This window comes from Nematostella vectensis, chromosome 4 (assembly GCF_932526225.1).
Source record: "Nematostella vectensis chromosome 4, jaNemVect1.1, whole genome shotgun sequence".
NCBI lineage: Eukaryota > Metazoa > Cnidaria > Anthozoa > Actiniaria > Edwardsiidae > Nematostella > Nematostella vectensis.
In genome coordinates, this window is record NC_064037.1 from 6,133,285 (window position 1) to 6,153,765 (window position 20,481).

Genomic DNA, 20,481 nt, shown 5'->3' on the forward strand with positions numbered 1-20,481 from the left:
ATCCATGAAAAAATATGGTCTACTCGCATGCGATAACAAGTTAGCCAGGTCGCATTCTGGTGATGCATGCGCTCTCACTTACCGCTGCATCACCAAGCCCCTGTAACTCCGGATATAGATGTTCATATTTTCTTTCACACACAGGTCTGTATGGTGTTCAATGCAGGGGAGCTTTCTCTCATTGAGTACGGCAATAATGAAATTCTCGGAACAGTAAGAACCGAGTTTATGAATCCCCATCTCATCAGGTAAGGTCTAGAACATACAGCACTGCGGTCGTAAGCAAAGCTGTTGTTATTGTCAATGTTGTTTTATGTTGATTTTATTATAGACATTGTCGATGTTGATGTTATTGATTGTGTTGTTGTTGATGAGTGTTTTGTGAGATTCCTAAAAAAGCTTGTTGCTGGCCAGAGTGTCAGGGTTAAATGTATCTTTAACGATAGCTAATGCCATCAAACAATGCATGCTTGAGGCTCCAGCGCTTTCGGCCGCTTTTGTGGTAGAGTTTTGTAGTATTCTAGAAAAGACTGCTGGGTCCAAGACTAATAATAATTTGGAAAATTATGTCGTTTTTCCTTACTCGTTCCAAACCTGTCTAAGAGTTTGAGCTATTGTTTGGCTGTAAAGTAGTTTCCATCACATTGTTTAGATATTTCTTTTCAAATTCACCTATTTCGAACACTGATACCTGAGTATCATGAGCTTGAGCTCCTTATTTTGATGTTGGCTTGTGGATACGCCTCTAGGCCGGTCTAGGTCGGTGTAGTAGCGAATAACTTAAAGAAAGCCAATCACGCCGCCATTTTACGCTCCCGCTCAATGCGGAGTCACACAAAAAATCCATTTCCATCGGCTAATTCAAGCAAGTAACTGAGAAACTTTCAGTCAAATGTCCTCAATAAAGTATCAGTCTTCAATCGTAGATGGTTGTTTTGAATTATATTTGCCATAAACCGTTGTATTTTCAACTATATAAACAATAACAAACGCTTTGAATCACTCACACGAGTTTCTCACCAGCTGGTTGTGCTGTGCGGGTATTGTATATTTCAGTGTACGTCTGAATGAGAGGAAGCAACGAGGGATTGATGAAAACAAGAAGATGGCATACCTTGTAGATCTCAAGACTATAAGCGTTGGTAGGTCTCCCTCTCCTATTGTACGAACTCCAATATCTGCCTTTGTGCCGTTTTGTTTTACGTTTTGCTTACAATACTAAATGTGTTGATAAGTTCTCATGTTGTACACCGGCTATTGACCCACCGTGCTATTTTGTGTAATTTTTAATTATTTTTTCTTCTCCAGTCGATCTTCTGTCTGGCCTCATAGTCGCCACCATTAGCCATGACTCCAAGATAGACTGGCTTGAGGTGTGTTTAAACATTGCGCATTAAAACAACTTGAGATCTTGCAAACACTGCCAGTATTTTTTCAGAGTCGACTTATCACTTTTCTTTTAGCTCAACGAGACAGGGAAGTACCTTCTCTTTCGTGACAAAAAACTCAGGGTACGTACGTACTCCGTTAATAAAAATCCAAATTGAATCATTTTATACGAGGGAAAAAGCATTTAAATTCCCAGGCGCTCTAACATTTTTTTCATTTCTCCAGCTGCATCTACTTAACGTGGAGTCAGAGGTTCGGACAACTATCCTGAACTACTGCACTTACGTACAGGTAAAGCGCAATAGAAAATACGAGACCTGTGTAATGCTGCATGCGTTGTCATAGTTATGCTATGTTAATTTGACCATTTCCGCGTCATGTTTAATTATTGCACCTACTGTATGTACAGTGCGTTACAACACGTGACTGGGAAAGTGTGCCAGGTCCGATTGTGTGACATGTACTGACCCAGATGTGTGGCATACCCAAAATAGGCGGACACTTTCCCAAATCTAACTTTAAAATCCATTCTTCCATTAAGCGGATACCTCTATCAAGGCTCTACATAGTCCAGACCTGGGACTCTCTTTGCGCTGGACTAGGCTCTACTGTAATTGACTAAATGCTTGTTTTCCTACTGCGTGTAACATGTCCATCTCTTACTGTTTATCTGTAGTACAACTTTGTGCAACTTATTGTCATGGTAACTCTTTCCTCAGTGGGTCCCTCTGAGTGATGTGGTTGTCGCACAGAACCGAGGTAACTTGTGTATTTGGTACAACATCGACTCGCCTGAGAGAGTAACAATGTTCCCCATCAAGGTGAGTACCGACTTCAGGAGAGCCGACATAATTATTCATAGGAGGTGTATTGATTTGTCGCTACTGCCACTTCTGCTTGTGTGTTGTGGTAATTGCTGCACTGTAATCAATACATTTTGTTGTCAAGTACAAATATGGCGGGGGATAAATATGGGAATTTCTGATATCATACATTTCTCTAACATTCCATGTCTTGTTGATAGCTGCACGTCTTGATGTTCAGGGCGAGATCTTGGACCTCGAGCTTTAGTTTCAAAGGAGGAGTGGGGGGTTGTTGATAACTACCTACACGTCTTGTTATTATCCACGTCTTGTTGCTAACTGCACGTCTTGGTATTGTCTACACGTCTTGTTGCTAACTGCACTTCTTGTAATTGTCTTCACGTCTTGTTGCTAACTGCACGTCTTGTTATTGTCTACACGTCTTGTTGCTTACTGTACGTCTTGTTATTGTCTACACGTCTTGTTGCTAACTGCACGTCTTGTTGTTCAGGGCGAGATCTTGGACCTCGAGCGAGTGGATGGTAAGACGGAAGTGATAGTGAATGAAGGCGTCACTAACATCTCATACACGCTTGACGAGGGGCTCATTGAGTTCGGCACTGCTGTGGACGATGGCGATTTCACAAGGTTTGTCACAACAAGCTAGTGGCGCTGTTACAACCGTATGTTCTCCTATAAACGAGCCGCCCCCACGTTAGTGCAGCTGCAAAAAATCATCGCAGATGATAGATTTCAGTAGCGAACTAAATCCACTTGAATCACTAAAAACTTACTACAATAAAAGCGATAATAATGTTTTTCTAAATGATAAGATATTCCATCTAGCATTTAGCGTATGGAAATTACACTCTTAGGTTTCGAGGCTCTAAACTTAGAAGATTTTGTTATTCTAAAATGGATATTAGTGAGGGGGTTAAATGGTTTGTATATCGAGCCCTATATGTCAATCCTAGAAATGATTTTATTCAAAGTATTCCCTTCATCCGAGAGGGATCAACCTTAAAAAAATAAATATCTTTGTTTCCTGATATGAATCATTTAGCTCTTCCTCAACAGAGCCGTGACGTTTCTTGAGAGTTTGGAGATGTCGCCGGAGACAGAGGCCATGTGGAAAACTCTTAGTAGACTAGCCTTAGAGGCACGCCAGCTCCACATAGCTGAGCGGTGCTACGCCGCACTCGGAGACGTTGCAAAGTCCAAGGCGCTCAAACAGATCAACAAAATTGCTGACCAGGTGGCAGAGGAAATGGTAAAAGCACAGTGTCTACTGTCAAGATATTTACTTGCATTGATGACTTAGTGGCGAGTGATGAGTCACCTCTTTCCATTTTTTTTTGTTGTTTTACGGTTTGTTTTCCATTAGGGTCCCCTTTCTTTCGCGAACTTCTGTATCAGCCCCTGCATATAAACGCGTTTTCCTCCCTCTTTTTACATATCTAGATGCTTAGCACTGTTAAAAGCTCTTATTATTCTTTGTTGTAGTTGTCCTAACCTTCAGGGTGGTGATGGGACGTTCTTGTCCCCAGCCATTTGTTTATATTGTTTTTTGTTGTTATTGCCATACCTTTCAGGGTGGTGACGGGACGTTCTTGTTCCTGCCTTTATGCTTATTGTTTTTTTTTTTTTGCCATCGTCCTACCGCCCAGGGTGGTCACAGGACTTCTGCTCATATTGTTCTTTGTTGTCATTGCCCTACCCTCCAGGGTGGTGACGGGACGAACCACGTGCTGGTCCGCGCCAAGCTTGCCGTACTGGACAAGAACTTCAAGTTGGCGGAGAGTTACCTGCTGGAGCAAGGTCACGTGGATGAAGCCATCGAGATGTACCAGGAGCTGCACAAGTGGGACGAAGCCATCGCTGTCGCCGAGGCAACGGTAACCACAACAACATTATTAGATGATCATTAGATGTAGTCATTTTTCGAAACCAGACGAGTTAAATTTTATGATTTTATGATTCATCACAGATCAGGAACGAACGTTTGGAACACCCTCTAGCTTTTTTACTATTTGAAGGCATGAAGTAATAGATAAACGTTAGCAATACATTACAGAAACGCCAGTATCAGGTGGGACGCAGGCATAGAAAATGCTCACGGGATGAAAGCCAAACTCCATTGTCGGGGACCCAGCATCGGCGTGAGGCGGGTGCTAACGGCGGGGTGTTTTTTTTTTCAAGGAAATAAGCGCCTGTTTTATTGAGCGTTGACAGATTTGGGCTGCAATGGTGTAACACTTTGTTTGGTTTGAACGCACGACACATTATACTCGTCTTGTTTTCATCCTTAACAGGGCCACCCTGAGCTTGAGAATCTTCGCTCCAATCACTACCACTGGCTCTCCGAGACTGGCCAAGAGGAGAAAGCTGGTGTGGTAAGACAACAATGTCCATGGGTATTTTCTATCCCCAATAACTCGAAACTCTAAAGTTTATTATTTTAGCAAAAACTTTTACCCATAATATGTTTTTTAGGTTAAAGAGGTAGAAGGCAATTACATGGAGGCCATTAACCTATACATGAAAGCTGGATTACCTGCAAAGGCCGCGAGACTTGCCATGTCTAAAGAGGTAACACCCATGACCCACTTATGAATGTGGATTGGTTAAACCCCATTGACACGATGCCGATTGAATTTCCGACCGCTCAATCTTTCACTCTGTTCACACGTGCCTTGTACAGCTAGCTGTCACTTTTTTCATCCAGCTAGGAGGTCCCATGTAACGGAACGTGTAACCGACATTTTGAGCGACAATAGGCTTGAAGGGAAGTCATCGTCGTATTGTCGTCGTAACGGCTAAAATACATTGCTTGTCTTTTTTAAGGATCTTGCTCAGTCCGCTGACCTTATCGAGAGGATTGCCGCCGCGCTTCTTAAAGGTGGATTGTATGAGAAGGTGGGTGACGTAGTAACATGAGAAGATTTCAACATAGGAAAAAATCACCCTGAGATTTCGCTAAGAATCTGCCGAGGCTCTGATAGCAGCAAATTTATTTCCATTTCTGTATCATTTTTCAGGCTGGGGAGCTGTTCGAAAAGGTGAATCGAAATGACCGCGCCCTTGAGGCGTACAGAAAAGGAGGTGCATACAGACGAGGTAACACGCCTTACATTACTCGGCCTTTCTTGTTTAAAGTACGCACGTGTTGTTGTTGTTGTTGTTGTTGTTGTTGTTGTTGTTGTTGTTGTTGTTGTTGTTGTTGCTGTTGCTGTTGTTGTTGTTGTCGTTGTTGTTGTTGTTGCTGTTGTTGTTGTCGTTGTCGTTGTTGTTGTTGTTGTTGTCGTTGTTGTTGTTGTTGTTGTTGTTGTTCTTGTCGTTGTTGTTGTTGTTGTTGTTGTTCTTGTTGTTGCTGTTGTTGTTGTTGTTGTTGTTGTTGTTCTTGTTGTTGCTGTTGCTGTTGCTGTTGTTGTTGTTGCTGTTGTTGTTGTTGTTGTTGTTGTTTGTGTGCTGATATTGGTCATTTGTCTTCAGCGGTCGAGCTGTCTCGTGTAGCATACCCGCGTGAGGTCGTCACACTTGAAGAGGAATGGGGAGATCATCTTGTGTCCCAGAAACAGCTAGACGCTGCTATAAACCACTACATCGAGGCAGGGTAAGGCTTTGGCCAGAAAAAGGTTGACAGAGAGGGTTAAAGGGGTTTCGTCTTTACTTTTTTGTGGGCCACGGTTTATTCAATTTGCATCAGATAAAGGACAAAAGAATCCCGAGTTCTTTCGGCCACCCAAGGGAAACTTTCAACTCTATGCAAAACCTTATGGTGGGTTGTAGCTAGAGCTAGCGCCTAGTGAGAGTAAAATGAGACTAAAATAGGGTGGCCGTATGGCAGGCTGGAACAAGTCGTGGTGGGTTGTAGTCGAGAGCTTTAATGAGCCATCTCACAGTCCCTTCTCTCCCTTATCTATATTTACTCTCCCTAGTTATGAATGATTGCTGATCAGCATTCCTTTTGTCTCGTGTTTAGATGTTCCGTGAAAGCAATAGAAGCAGCGATTCAGGCGCGCCAATGGAACAAGGCGGTTCAGATTGTGGAATTGCAAGATGATACAGTGGCTGAACGGTAAGGGTTGCCCTATTATTGTTTTATTTGAGGACCTCATAAAAAGGCAAAAATTCTTCTGAAGATCGTAAAAGGGGGAACCCTAACCCTAGCCGTCTCATGCATTGCTTTGGCGGCCATTTTCGACACCACTCGAGAAGTCGAGCTCTTTGTCAAATTCTAAAGAAGCTTCTGGATGCGGATCGATTGTTAACCTGCAACTTATGAACACAACAACAATACAATACATCCTGGGAAATGTGATCTGACCCCTTTTAAAGCGTTAGTTTCAACTACGTTCCGTAGATATTTTGTCTTTTCAATTTTTAATTCTTCCTTTGTGAAAGATTTCTGGCATTTATAAACTTAAAACAAAACTAAAGCGACTTGATTCTTCTCCCGAGTCACATCACAAAATGCTGGTTCCACCGTAATTTAACGCGAAAATACATGTTTTTCGCAGGTATTATCACCAAATAGCCCACCACTATGCCCAAGTACAAGAATACAAGGTGTGACTAGCAGTGTATAGGGATGTGGTGTTGAATGACCTTCATTACGAACTTTTAAATTTTTACCTCAGCTTGCAGAGAAGTTCTTCGTGAGTGCGGGTAATCCGCGGGCGGCTATCGAGATGTATACAAAGGCTAGCATGTACGAGGCGGCTCACAAGGTAAAACATGTTAATAACTACCCTGAGAAAAGTTGTGGGATACAAACAGTTATGGGGGGTACGGTTACAGATACAGTTAGAGTTATAAGATGCAAACACCCTAAAGGCTGATTTAGACTGCACGATTCAGTCGTATGCGACCTGCCTGTGACATGTCTTAACCCTGAATTATACACTACAACATTCGTCGTAGCGGGGTCGTAGGCTGATTTAAACTGTACGAGTTGTAGAGGTGTTTCTGGCAAGTCGCAGACAAAATAGCGCTGGATAATTCAGCCCTAAGAGGCAACGGCAATGGCTTTTCTAGGGTACTTTCCATGAAGCAGAAGCGACTATGGTACGCATAAGTTGTACAACTGGTGTTTAGACCAGACAGTCTTGCTATGAAAACAAGATTCGCTAGCTCTTACCCAAAATAGTTTGCGCTTTTTAAATCACGAAGAAACTTAAGAACGTCAAAACATTGGACTGGGGACAGAGTCTATGTATTGCTCAGTATCCCTTTTCATGACACGTATTTGAGGGCAAGTAACAATGAAAGCAAAGATGGAAAGAAGTATAAACCTCATACAAACCGGAGTAATTGAGATATTTAATAATGAATAATATTTACATAATAATTTCATAATTTTTTTTGCAGCTTGCAGTACAATGCATGAAGCCGGAAGAAGTTGCTGTCCTCTACATATCGCAGGCGCAGGAACTTGAAGCCCAAGGCCGATACAAGGAGGCTGAAAGGTGAATACCGAATAAAAGTACTGAAATTAAACGCTTAATTTCCTTGATTTCTAAGGCATCGTGCTAATAGCGGCAGAATTTCCCAGCATTGTAGGCGGGAGAGCGCTGAAGAATATTAAGCCAACGTTAGGTACAAACAACCAAACAATTTCAAGCATTGCTTTATCGTGAGTAACAATGCGTAAAAAAAAAACTAAACACAGAACCGACACAACTGTGTCTTGCTCAGTTATCACTAAAAGACGAAGGGAATACTGGCAAAGTGTTGGGCAAAGGATTGACGGAAGTGGGAAGCAGTTTAGCTTTGAGGGAATAGATGGCAAATGTTCTCAAAATTGCAGTAAAGTAAAGCTTGAAGATGCATAATTTAAAAATCCTTTCTTCTAGGCTCTACTGTACTGTTGACGAGCCAGATCTGGCGATAAATATGTACAAGAAACTAAGACAGGTAAAAGCTTTTTTTCAAATGTTGTTCTGGTTCACTAATAATTTTATTTATCAAGATGTGGCTGAATTTTCAATTTTCCTTGACAGTTTGATCACATGATCAGGCTGGTGACTACATACCACAAGGATCTACTGGTCGACACCCATTTGCACCTGGCTAAGGTGAGCAGTCAGGCTTTACACTGCATAGTTCACCTATATATACACCCTTGTTATAACGGGCACGCGAATATTTATACCGCAACGATCTTCACTCCTCTGGCTAAGCTGGGCTGCCATACAGCCCTTTTTGGTTCGTTACGATGGGCACTTACATTACATTACATTACACGAGAACTTGCTTGATCGACACTAAGGTGGGGCACGGGCTATAGGATAGTTTGACTCCGAAATGACGTCTTATGTCTTGTTAGTGTTGCACTCCATTTATTCCCCCTAAAAAACTGTCAACAATGCAACGCGACCCGATATTCGCGTATCTGCCCACCCACGGGCTATAGGATAATTTGACTGCGAAATGAAGTCTAATGTCTTATTAGTGTTGAATAAAGCACGCATCACTACTTCAACTGGATGTATTTGCCTTGGTTTTGCTCCTACACCGAGCTCTGTCCCTAAGAGCTTGCGACCTTTAAAACGACGCGCTGTGTAAACGCCGTTGCTACCTGGTAAATAAGTAACCCGGCCCCCAGCAGCGCATTTTTTTCTCTTCGCCACAATAAAATATAGTGGGGAAGAGAAAAAACGCGCCGCTGGGGGTCGAGGGGGTCGAGTTACAAATTATCCTATAGCCCTTGGGTGGGCGATTGGCGAATCTCGGGTCGCGTTGCATTGTTGACAGGGTTCCAATGTTTTTTGCGGGAATAAATCAAGTGCAACTAGAATTTTCCTGTCGAGGTTTACTTTACGCCCTTGTCATTCTAATCATCTCCCATCACAAGTGTTTTATTATTGACTAATGATAGCCTTTTTCCATTTACATAAATGTTTTTTTTATTGACTGTTATTGACTGTTTGTGCTTTTCCAGGAAATGGAGAGTGAGGGTCAGCTGCGCCAGGCAGAGCACCACTACCTAGAAGCCAAGGACTGGAAAGCTGCTGTCAACATGTACCGGACCAGCGACATGTGGGAGGAGGCATACAGGGTATGAAACCACTAACATGGACATGCTATCTTGCTTGTGTGTGATGTCACCTTCAGTCTAGCAAGCTGCTCATACAGATGCGGCACGCTGATTCTCGTATCGCACCCGATCATTTATAGTGCAGAATGTTAGCCAGCGTGCGAGTATTGAAGTATTGATTCACATGAACATCATAACTACACGGATTCCGACGTGCTGAGCATTGAAGCATTTCTTTAGTGAAGGTCATGTATCAGATAGCACGTTTCTTGCATTCTTATTGTCTTGCTTCACCACCCTGTCAAGGTGGCCACGCCCGCGTTGCACCGCAAATTTCTTTTGGGTTATTCCTTCTGCATTTGGGTTTTGTGTGATGTCTGACCTGCCAGCGCCCTCTAAACTCCTTCTCCAAATTGCGGCTATTTTTGTAGGTTTCAAAGCAGAGCGGCGGACCAAATGCCGCCAAACAAGTCGCTTATCTGTGGGCAAAGAGCTTAGGTGAGCATCAGTGTTTGTCACGTTACTTAAATTACCTTCATCATTTTGTCGTCATTTCCATCATCATCATAATATACGCTCCGAGGATCACATCAACCGTTCACTGGTTATTATTTATTTGATGATAAAATTGTGCTCGGTCAGGTGGCGACTCTGCTGTGAAGCTTCTCACCAAGTTTGGTCTACTTGAAGCCGCTATAGACTACGCCGCCGAGAACTGGTTAGTAAAGTTTTTTTTATTCTTATGCGTTATTGGTAAGGTAGTCTATGGGAACCTGGGATTATTAACCTTTTGATTTTATACTAGCTTTTCTTTTGACCTGACCGCTATAAGTTAAGAATAACTGCTCGATTATTAGGATATGGTGGTAAAAAGTCACTGTGTTTGAATTACCTTTTAATAAAAGAGCGATACACCCGGTAAGACTTACGGCTACGTGTGTGGTTTCTGTAACACGTCCTAGTTCGCGTTTGGCCTCTTGATTATTGATTTCATCTGTGTGATTTTATTACTCATTTTTCTGTTGCTTGAGTTATGTTAACGCGTCGGGTTCTACTCTTATGCTGTTATGTGTTTTTTTAAATATAACGTTTTGTGTGGTTTTGCAGCGTGTTTGACCTCGCCCGTACCCCTGTACATTTGTGTGTGGCTTAAATAATATTTTTCTTGGTGTTGCAGCGCGTTCGAGTTCGCGTTCGACCTCGCGCGCACCTCCATGAAACACAAAATGCCGGACATCCATCTGAAGTACGCCATGTTCCTTGAAGACGAAGGCAAGTACAAAGAGGCGGAGGAGCAGTTCGTCAAAGCCAGCAGGCCGAAGGAAGCTGTGCTCATGTGAGTACTAGCAACTGCCAAATTGATACCTGGACCTTCTTTATGAATAGGCGTATATAGGGCGGGCGTGCTAGTCTCAGAGAATACGCATGCTAAGGGTACTGTGCTCTGTGAAAGTTTGTTCCAAAACTCCAGTAAGCATTTGTTTGTCAAAATGAACAACATCAACATGCTGGTGTTGATTGTCACCCACAAATGGACTTTGAGAGGATTCCAAACTTTTACAAGTATTGAATTGGAGAGAGGGAGTGGGGAGTGCTATTGCCGTCCTAGTGGAAACAAAATCCATCTCTGAAGGAAACTAAGACACAATACAATGCTTCTTTACATTGTCGAATATGCTGCTGCTTAGGTGGATATACATGGAAACATTATGAAACTGGTTATGTGTTAAATGGTGACGAATCGAATACGCTACCCGCGAATAAAGACCGGCTTTCTTACAATAAAGTGAAACCTCCATGTATAATAGACCTCCATGAAAGACACCCTATATGTCACAGACACGACTCCAACTTCTTAAGTCAAACTCAAATAAATAACAGCTTCATAAAGCGGACACCCCACATAATGGGCACGTTTTCCTGTCCTAGAGATGTCCGTTATACGGAGGTCCCTACGTTTTTGTATGAATCCCTTGTATTATGCTGTTCTGTTCGCTAGTATAATGAGAGGTAGCCGTTCTTTTGTAGGTACGTTCATAATCATGACTGGGACAGCGCTCAGCGAGTGGCGGAACAGCATGACCCGGACAGCGTGGCAGACGTCATGGTGGGACAGGTAAGTGGTCCTTAGCGATACGAGATTTACAACACTGGGTGCGTAAAATCCAACAGAAGCCTGCCGACATGGGTATAAGACAGTCGATGATACAAGATATACAACACCGGATGCAAAACACCCAACAAGAGACTGCCGAACGGATATAAGACTCCGATATGAGACAGCCAGTACCCATATGAGACAGCCAAGACATACTTAAAACAGCCACGCTGACATGCGACTTCCAACATTATTACAAGAAAGCAGATAGCCAATTATGTAAACATGTAATTGTCTAAATATTTTTTTAAATATAACACAATAGGTGATGCGATACGATACCGCATTCGATACGTAACGTCCCAAAACTCCTGTCCAATATGAAACGATGGAAGGGATATGGGTACACCACAGACGATATACAAAAGCAATGGAAAATGTTGTGGTTCTTTCTTGACACAGAGTATCGATATTATTCTCTACAGGCGCGGGTAGCATTCGAGAAGAGGGAGTACCAAAAAGCGGAGACTTTCCTGCTCAGAGCTCAGCGTCCTGAACTCGCCGCAAGATACTATAAGGTCATAAAGAATGTCTCTCCCTACAGCCTCACTGTCTTAGTAAACCGTGGTCCACGAAAATCTCGTGACGTTCGTTTCCTGTGGTGTTTTGAGCTTCTTGTGGTTGTTGATGGCGTGACGTCACTTGACTCGTACCTCAGGTGACTAACCACAGGAATCCCAAACATACCGTCAAAGGCAACGTCGCCCTGTTACTTTTTTTTTATATTTTGTCATCTTCTCCCGTGTATCCTTATGTGCTGTTCTCTCTCGCATGAAGGATGCTGAGATGTGGGGTGATGCTCTTCGCGTCGTCAAGGAGTACCTCCCGCATAAGGTACTGTCAAACTGCAACAATGGCAAACCTGGAATCGCCTATGGAGAAGAAGCTCAATTTTTGTACATTGTTTGGTTTTAAAATTCATTTATTCTGACCCCCCTGGCTTCCTCCCTTCCAAAACAATGTCGCTGACAAATGGACTTTTGGAGGATTCCATACTTTTTCAGGCAAAGCATTGAATAGGGGAGAGGGAGTGGGGAAGAGATCTCTGCTTTTACGAATTGAGTTGTTTCTTGTGTGCAAGCGACAACACTTTTGAGTCATTCTTTATGAATCATCGCTGTTGAATACCGCTTGTTAACTGAATACATCTTGTTGTATTGAGTACCGCTTATTACGTTGAATACCGGTTTGTTATGCTGTACCAAGCAAAGGGAGAGTCAAACAGCTGCTATGATACAAGTTGTTTGGAAATGTTGTCCATTGGCCTTATGTCTACGTTATTTGCATCATTGTTGTCATTCTGTGATGCAGCTGGAGCAGTGGCAGGATGAATACGACAAAGAAGTGCTCACTAAAGGAAACAGGTATAGACTCGGCCCAACTTTCTTGATTTTCTCGTATCGTGTTTTTTATCGTGTTGATGTTGTTGACCCTACTACTGTACTACTGATGATGGTGACGATGCGGTTATCGTAGTGCAGGGGTGCCGAGTCCTTTCTATGTCAAGGCAAGGCGTAGGAGGTGTCTTTAAAGTTGTTGTTATTATTGTTGTTATTGCTACATTAATTGGTGCTGATGACGACGAAGCTATATATGTTGTTGTTCGCAAGGGCGCCGAGTCCTTGCTATCTGTTGTTGTTGTTTTGATGTTGTTGTTGTTGTTAGTTCTACTGCTGCTGCTGATGATGATAACGACGATGCTGAATGTGTTGTTGTTGTTCACAGGGGTGCCGAGTCCTTGCTATCTCAAGGCAAGGAGTGGGAGAAGAAGGGAGAGTACAACCGTGCTATTGACATGTACATGAAGATCACAGCAAGCATGACAAGCGACCAGGACCTTGTTGAAGACGCCATGGTCAAGGTACTCATTGCCATCACAAATAACGGGTCTTTACAAAAAAACCCATCAGCAAACACACTCGTCTTGGCATACTTGTGCCCATTTGAGCCTCTGTTTGTGTAAAACCACAAACCTCCCAAGTATTGTTATATTAACCGTGAAAAGGTCTATTGGTCTGCCGGTGTTGATTGGTTGATAAATTTGGAACATGACGCAGATTTGCGCACTTTCTGCATTTGAAATAAGTACTCATGAATAAACGCCCCTGAATAAGGATAGATAAGCGACTAGGACGCTAAAACGAGCATTGGTTGTATCAATGATTGTATTGTATCGTGTTCTTTGTCCAGGCTGTTGAGCTTGCGATGAAGTTCGTCCCGGAGCGCGCGTCCGAGGTCGCCCGCGTGGCATGCCCGCGGCTGGCCACCATCAAGGCCTACGAACAGGGTGCCGAGCTCGACCTTGGGGTCGAGATGATCAAGGAAGCTATCGACATGTACATCGAGGGGGAGCTATGGCCAAAAGCCAAGCGATGTGCCGCTGAGATGGCTCCAAGGTAAGGCAAATTAGTCCTAAAGCCAAGAGATGTGCCGCGAAGATGTCTTCAAGGTAAGGCATAGGCCTCGTTAAAACTGGAATATAACGTAGGTAGAGTTGGGTATGGTGGTGAGAGAAATAGGCCAAAAGCCAAGAGATGTGCTTCGCCATAGTCTGTAAACATAAGAGTACGATAAGCCCATCATGGTATACTTTTTAAAGACCCTGCAAAAACACATTGATATTTCAGATACGAACAATACGTCGAAGACGCTTACGTGAATTTCCTCAAGAACCAAGGTCAGGCTGAACAGGTTTGTATTTGCTTGTGTCTTCCTACTTTACAACCTTATCGCGGATATACTGTTTTTGGAGACAGCGTTCAGATTTTATCCACTCGCCTTGGTTTTGACTCAAGTAGATTCTAATAACCAACGTTGCTTCTCAAATTCGACGGTTAAAGGTAAAATAATGGCATGTAAAAAGCTTAGATTACTGAAAGGAATACAAAAGAAGGTGGAGGAATGCAAATTCACAATTCTGTATGGTTTCCATGGTATGGCTCATTTTAGTTTAAGCTTGGTTCTCGAACATTTGAATTAGAAGTTGGTGTTTCTCTCAACACTTGACAAAAGCGACTCGCGTGATGCAACCCGTCACTTGGCCATTGGGATTACAAGCCCTGAATGGCCATTGTTTATTAGCCGTCTGTGTCTGTTGTGGTTTTCAAGCAGATGATAACTGAAGTTTATATCTGCTGTAGCTTGTGGATGTTGATGTTATCGCCGGCCTGGATATGATGGTGCAACGCGGACAATGGGAGAAGGCCATCGAGACCGCAGAGCAACAGGTTTGTTTAAAACGCGCACTCTGATTGGATAATCAGTTGGCTACGTTGGACAGCTGTCTAATCCATTCTTACATGCCCTATGATTGGTTACCTAGTATGGGTCTATTATTGGTTATGATACAAGTTGCATAGGCTTATCTCATTCTACAGAGACTAAAGGTGACGACCATTGAACCACACCATTTCATCTCTTGTAACTAGAGCTATTGCACTACACCCATTCCTTGTCTTGTTGCTAGGGCTATAGAAACCCTCTATAGCACAACAACCATTTCTTGTCTTGTTGCTAGGGCTATTTAAACCCTCTATAGCACAACAACCATTTCTTGTCTTGTTGCTAGGGCTATAGAAACACTCTATAGCACTACAACCATTTCTTGTCTTGTTGCTAGGGCTATAGAAATACTCTATAGCACTACAATTATTTTTTGTCTTGTTGCTAGGGCTATAGAAATACTCTATAGCACTACAATTATTTTTGTCTTGTTGCTAGGGAGCTATAGAAACACTATATAACACTACAACAATTTCTTGTCTTGTTGCTAGGGCTATAGAAGCACTATTTCTTCTCTTGTTGCTAGGGCTATATAAACCAACCATTTCCTCTCTTGTTGTTAGGGCTATATAACAACCCTCATTGCTAGGGCTTAAATGCCACACCTATTTTCTCTCTTGTTTCTAGGGCTATGAGGTTCTCAGCAAGTATGTGGCTCTCTACGCCGCTAACGCGATCAAGGACGGGGACTCGCTCAAGGCACTAGAGCTGTTTGCACGATATGGTGCACCGGCCAATCAACAGGTAGGTCACATCACCCTAACCGCCCGAAACCGCCCCGACCCTCCACCTTCCAACTCTAACAAGCAAAGAAGCAGTAGACCACTTTTTGCAGCTTTACGCTTGCCACAAACTACACATAGCTGTACCAACTGATATTCCGACAAATCGAAAACACACCGTCCTGAGACATGTTTTTTTTTAAATCACCCCCCCCCCCCCTCCATTGTTAAATCAGTCCCTTTTTGTCGTCATTATGCGTATAAATTGTGGTTGGTTTGTAGACATGATTATAATGTTTTCGCTTTTGTCAGAACTTCAACATCTACAAGCGAATCGTGAACGATGTAGTATCAACGCCAGGCCTTGGCGGCCCCGATAGCTATCGTACTTGGGCAGACCTCCGAGACGTCCTATACGATGTGGTAAGTGGTACAGAGTGTCTTCGTAAGACTAGAGGAATACGTCTGGTAAGTAGAGGTGGATTATCCACTGCCGTTTGGGAGAGCGGCACTATGGGATTTCGCTTCTCAAATTGGTATTTTTCCAGAGAGGTGAAAACCTTGTCCGGGTTCTTAGAAGAAACGTAAATTATAATACAGCCGCTAATACTTAAACAACCCAATACAACAGATAACTTTTGAGCAGAACCGTCTCTATATCTATACTGACGAGAAGTGGATCACATGTGAAGCGCATCTATGATCAATCATACCATATGATCGCGTGATAGAGACAATAAACTAACATTTATTTTTTAACATTCTGTTTCTCCCTAACAGCTTGAAGGTATCTCCAAGGAGGGCGACACAAGCTTACCAGTTTTCCAGGAGTTTGAGAGTATGCTGCTAGTCGCGCATTACTATAGCAACCGTGCTGCCTGCCAGCAGCATAAGTCACTGGTAGGTATTACGGGGCCTTAGTCAGTGGTAGGTATTACGGGGCCTTAGTCACTGGTAGGTATTACGGGGCCTTAGTCACTGGTAGGTATTTCAGGGCCTTTCTCACTGGTAGGTATTACGGGGCCTTAGTCACTGGTAGGTATTACGGGGCCTTAGTCACTGGTAGGTATTACGGGGCCTTAGTCACTGGTAGGTATTATGGGGCCTTAGTCACTGGTAGATATTACGAGGCCTTAGTCACTGGTAGGTATTACGGGGCCTTAGTCACTGGTAGGTATTACGAGGCCTTAGTCACTGGTAGGTATTACGGGGCCTTAGTCACTGGTAGGTATTACGAGGCCTTAGTCACTGGTAGGTATTACGGGGCCTTAATCACTGGTAGGTATTACGGGGCCTTAATCACTGGTAGGTATTACGAGGCCTTAGTCACTGGTAGGTATTACGGGACCTTAGCTAGGATGTTTGGACGACTGACGGCAAGCGAGTAAGAGTATTTTAGTTTAAGTCACTGGTAGGTATTACGGGGCCTTAGTCACTGGTAGGAATTACGGTGCCTTAGTCACTGCGAAGACACTTTCTGACAATGGAAGGCAAGAGAAGTAGATTTTGTTTAAAGTTTCACAAAGATGGTTTCGCTCGGGGTGCTTTTGTACTCACTGTGTGACTCAATGTTCGTTGGTTGGGTTTGTAGGATATGTTTGTTGTTTGGCTCTTGTTCTTACAAATTGATTCACTGTTGGTTGGTTGGGTTTGTAAGATGTATTTGTTGTTTGGCTCTTGTTCTTACAAATTGATTCACTGTTGGTTGGTTTGGTTTGTAAGATGTATTTGTTGTTTGGCTCTTGTGTTTACACTGTTGGTTGGTTGGGTTTGTAAGATGTATTTGTTGTTTGGCTCTTGTTCTTACAAATTGATTCACTGTTGGTTGGTTGGGTTTGTAAGATGTATTTGTTGTTTTGCTCTTGTGTTTACACTGTTGGTTGGTTGGGTTTGTAGGATGTATTTGTTGTTTGGCTCTTGTGTTTACACTGTTGGTTGGTTGGGTTTGTAAGATGTGTTTGTTGTTTGGCTCTTGTTCTTACAAATTGATTCACTGTTGGTTGGTTGGGTTTGTAAGATGTATTTGTTGTTTGGCTCTTGTGTTTACACTGTTGGTTGGTTGGGTTTGTAGGATGTGTTTGTTTGATGGCTCTTGTTTTTACAGTTTGACTAACTGTTGGTTGGTTGGGTTTGTAGGATACATTAGCTGCCAAGTTATCTATCTCGTTGCTGCGACACTCTGATGTAGTTCCATGCGACAAGGCATTTTATGAAGCCGGGCTCGCTGCCAAGGTAAACTAATCAGCCGTGGTAAGACCTACGGCAAACGTGCTTTATTTTATGTCCGTTCCAAGTGAAATTGCACAAACCAGAACCGAGTGGATTGCTCATTCATTTGCACTTGCGACGACGCATGAATAGTACGGCGTTTAGCTTAGGATTAAGACATTTGGCTCTAATATTTTTACGCTCTTTTATAAAACAGAATTAGAAAGGATTTATTTCCATCTACTATCTAAAGAAAATTAACCTCAATTGCATATTGTTTAACAAGTACCAGACTTTTGAAGTGTTTTTTTTTTTTTTTGGCGAATTTTCCGGGTGTATTTTCAATTGTGAACAATAGCCAAATGTTTAAGAATTGCAGTTTTAATTGACGCGATCTCTGAAGTTATTTTTCCGGCACAATCTGGAGGTCAGTGAAGTATTTGTTTACCGCTGATTGGCTAAATGCTTAACAATAGTACCTTTTTCGCTATATGACTCGCCAGTTTTGTCATGTTGGCTATGGTAGCGTGCGTCGCACAGTAGAAGTGTCAAAATGGCCACGGTAGCGTGCGTCGCAATGCAAAACTATTGTCATGGATAAAAATCACGAGACTTATCCTATAAATTGTTCCTTACTTCCTTACCACTAAATGCATTCTTCGAGTGCATTTAATGGTTGATTTCGTCTTTAGAACTTTCTTTTGCGTGCATTTAATGGTTTGTTTAGTCTTTAAGGCGTTCTTTCGAGTGCATTTAATAATCTTTTCTGTCTTTAGGGCGTTGGATGGGAGAACATGGCGTTTGTCTTCTTGAACCGCTATCTGGATCTTAGCGAGGTTAGTGTCACCATGCAGCAGGGTCGTCACGCTATTATGATTTTCGTATGATGATGATTTTCATCATAATCATTGTACGTCATGATGCTCTTACGCCATTATGTACGGTGGTAATCGTTCTATCTATTGCTTCAGGGTATCGAGGAAGGGAGTCTAGATATGCTGGACAACAGCGACTTCGCCGAGACGGACATCCCCTTTGAGGTTCCTGTTCCAGAGAAGCAATTTTTACCCGTAAGTCTTGTAGTATATTGACCTCAATAAGAGTTGGGTTTCAAAAGGGCATGTGATACACTATTCGAAGGTCCTGTCCTAAAGAAGCAGTTCTTACCCGAAGCTTGAACTTGTTGCGTTTGATGCGATCTTATCAATATCTGATTATTTTGTGATTTTTTTTCTAACATTTTTGCCAGATTGATTTTAGTCTACATGTGTCTACATGTACACTGCTAATCATATGGGAATAGAACTTGTTGTTTTTCTTGTTTTAGGAGGAGAAACGAGAGGAGATTAAAGAGTGGGTGCTTGCTGTTTCCATGGATCAAAAGGTACCGTGCTAAAGATCTCACTGATGGACCCATTAGAGTAGTTGTGACTGGAGAAGCACCTGGTGATAGTCATTCACTTTCACCGGGAAAGCTTTCCTATTATTGTCCTTCTACGAAGTAGTATGATTATAGATTTGTAAAGAGCGCTAAAAAGTATAGATATTATAGACGTTTCGAGGCTCCTGCCTCTTCGCCAGTGTCTTTATTAGTGTTTAGTGGCACCAAACAAATATCATTATCCTTGGTTATGTGAGACAGGGTTTGAAAAAGGCGACGGAGTTGCAGTAGAGTTGCGGTACCACGCCCTCGGGGGGGAGATGGGTCAGTGCGAAAGGGAATTAGCCAGGGTATTTCCGATCGTGTCGATCTGTATTGAAATGACCCGAATTTGAATATTGCGACCCTGAAACTCGGCATAACTACATCAGCGTGGTTGATCACCCCATGGTAGTACATTGGCGGGGTCTCACAGATGTTTCTCTAGTGAGAACAGCCTACACAAGCAATGGTTGCCTGTTGGAAACCATCGCCCCCTAACTGGGCAGAGAAATGGCGCAGGAGTAAATTAAGTTACACTAAGCATTCAGAGTTAGATTGTAGGATTCCTGATATGAAAGGTTTGTCCTCTTCCAGGTGGAGCAAGTTCTTCCGACAGACGAGCGAGATACGTACGAGGCTAGTTTGGTGGCGCTTAACACCGGCATTTCATCTCTACCTTGTGTAGTCACCGGTAAGGAGGAATGGAAGTCCCCAACACTGGTTTTATTAGAATTGTGAGGTTGAAAAAAAAAACAATGAAAATAAACAGGTAGCAAAATATATTTTGAAAATCGAAAACAAAAGGAAACTGAAATACAAAATAAGTCAAACTAAAGTAACGGAAAGTTGCTATATTAATTTCTATTTGGACATAGGTCAATATACATTCTAGGTAAACACCTGTTTCAAAAAACGTCAGGGCAAATGGCAATTGACAAGTGGCATTTTTTTTAGTTAGAACCTTCATTTTTACAAATGATTACTACCCATAAGCAGAGACGGATCTAGCTTTTGACTAAAGAGGGGGGGGGGGGGTTGGCTCAGTCACAAAAGGGGGAGGAGGTATTTTCTGTTACACATGGCCTTCTGTTGGCCCAAAGGGGGGGAGTTAAACCCCCTAACCCCCTCCCCCTAGATTCGCTACTGCCCATAAGCATCGTTCAGTCGTAGAACTGCCATTTTGCAATTGCCAATCGCCGTTTCCGCTGACAACCTTGAATTGATTGCCCTTACCAAAAGCACTTAATCCTACGTGGTTTCTCTTGTAGGTTACCCAGTCCTCCGTAACAAGATCGACTTCAAGCGACCAGGAAAGGCTGCCAACAAAGAGGACTGGAACAAATTCATTATGGCAACAAAGGTATATATTCATTGTTATTGTTTTTTTTGGAAACATGCGCGGAAATGAGATCTAGGGGAAACACATGTATGTGTATGTGGACGTATAAGGGTGGTAA

At 42.7% G+C, this 20,481-nt stretch overlaps 1 protein-coding gene across 1 annotated transcript in view; it reads left to right on the forward strand.

Annotated features, from left to right (window-relative positions):
- The window catches only part of LOC5509287 (intraflagellar transport protein 172 homolog), a 28,915-nt gene that overhangs the window by 6,846 nt on the left and 1,588 nt on the right, over nucleotides 1–20,481 (forward strand). The window contains exons 15-55 of the mRNA XM_048727154.1: nucleotides 145–248; nucleotides 1,057–1,142; nucleotides 1,309–1,373; nucleotides 1,464–1,511; nucleotides 1,615–1,680; nucleotides 2,109–2,210; nucleotides 2,704–2,840; nucleotides 3,270–3,462; nucleotides 3,917–4,087; nucleotides 4,505–4,585; nucleotides 4,686–4,781; nucleotides 5,037–5,108; nucleotides 5,231–5,309; nucleotides 5,685–5,805; nucleotides 6,175–6,270; nucleotides 6,713–6,761; nucleotides 6,833–6,922; nucleotides 7,563–7,660; nucleotides 8,048–8,108; nucleotides 8,195–8,269; nucleotides 9,136–9,252; nucleotides 9,663–9,729; nucleotides 9,874–9,949; nucleotides 10,409–10,567; nucleotides 11,260–11,347; nucleotides 11,815–11,907; nucleotides 12,167–12,223; nucleotides 12,701–12,753; nucleotides 13,115–13,250; nucleotides 13,580–13,785; nucleotides 14,017–14,080; nucleotides 14,530–14,616; nucleotides 15,299–15,415; nucleotides 15,706–15,816; nucleotides 16,174–16,293; nucleotides 17,530–17,625; nucleotides 18,378–18,437; nucleotides 18,573–18,671; nucleotides 18,929–18,985; nucleotides 19,619–19,715; nucleotides 20,293–20,384. Coding sequence (XP_048583111.1) covers nucleotides 145–248; nucleotides 1,057–1,142; nucleotides 1,309–1,373; nucleotides 1,464–1,511; nucleotides 1,615–1,680; nucleotides 2,109–2,210; nucleotides 2,704–2,840; nucleotides 3,270–3,462; nucleotides 3,917–4,087; nucleotides 4,505–4,585; nucleotides 4,686–4,781; nucleotides 5,037–5,108; nucleotides 5,231–5,309; nucleotides 5,685–5,805; nucleotides 6,175–6,270; nucleotides 6,713–6,761; nucleotides 6,833–6,922; nucleotides 7,563–7,660; nucleotides 8,048–8,108; nucleotides 8,195–8,269; nucleotides 9,136–9,252; nucleotides 9,663–9,729; nucleotides 9,874–9,949; nucleotides 10,409–10,567; nucleotides 11,260–11,347; nucleotides 11,815–11,907; nucleotides 12,167–12,223; nucleotides 12,701–12,753; nucleotides 13,115–13,250; nucleotides 13,580–13,785; nucleotides 14,017–14,080; nucleotides 14,530–14,616; nucleotides 15,299–15,415; nucleotides 15,706–15,816; nucleotides 16,174–16,293; nucleotides 17,530–17,625; nucleotides 18,378–18,437; nucleotides 18,573–18,671; nucleotides 18,929–18,985; nucleotides 19,619–19,715; nucleotides 20,293–20,384 — 3,942 coding nt within the window. The remainder of the gene's footprint in view (nucleotides 1–144; nucleotides 249–1,056; nucleotides 1,143–1,308; nucleotides 1,374–1,463; nucleotides 1,512–1,614; nucleotides 1,681–2,108; nucleotides 2,211–2,703; nucleotides 2,841–3,269; nucleotides 3,463–3,916; nucleotides 4,088–4,504; nucleotides 4,586–4,685; nucleotides 4,782–5,036; nucleotides 5,109–5,230; nucleotides 5,310–5,684; nucleotides 5,806–6,174; nucleotides 6,271–6,712; nucleotides 6,762–6,832; nucleotides 6,923–7,562; nucleotides 7,661–8,047; nucleotides 8,109–8,194; nucleotides 8,270–9,135; nucleotides 9,253–9,662; nucleotides 9,730–9,873; nucleotides 9,950–10,408; nucleotides 10,568–11,259; nucleotides 11,348–11,814; nucleotides 11,908–12,166; nucleotides 12,224–12,700; nucleotides 12,754–13,114; nucleotides 13,251–13,579; nucleotides 13,786–14,016; nucleotides 14,081–14,529; nucleotides 14,617–15,298; nucleotides 15,416–15,705; nucleotides 15,817–16,173; nucleotides 16,294–17,529; nucleotides 17,626–18,377; nucleotides 18,438–18,572; nucleotides 18,672–18,928; nucleotides 18,986–19,618; nucleotides 19,716–20,292; nucleotides 20,385–20,481) is intronic.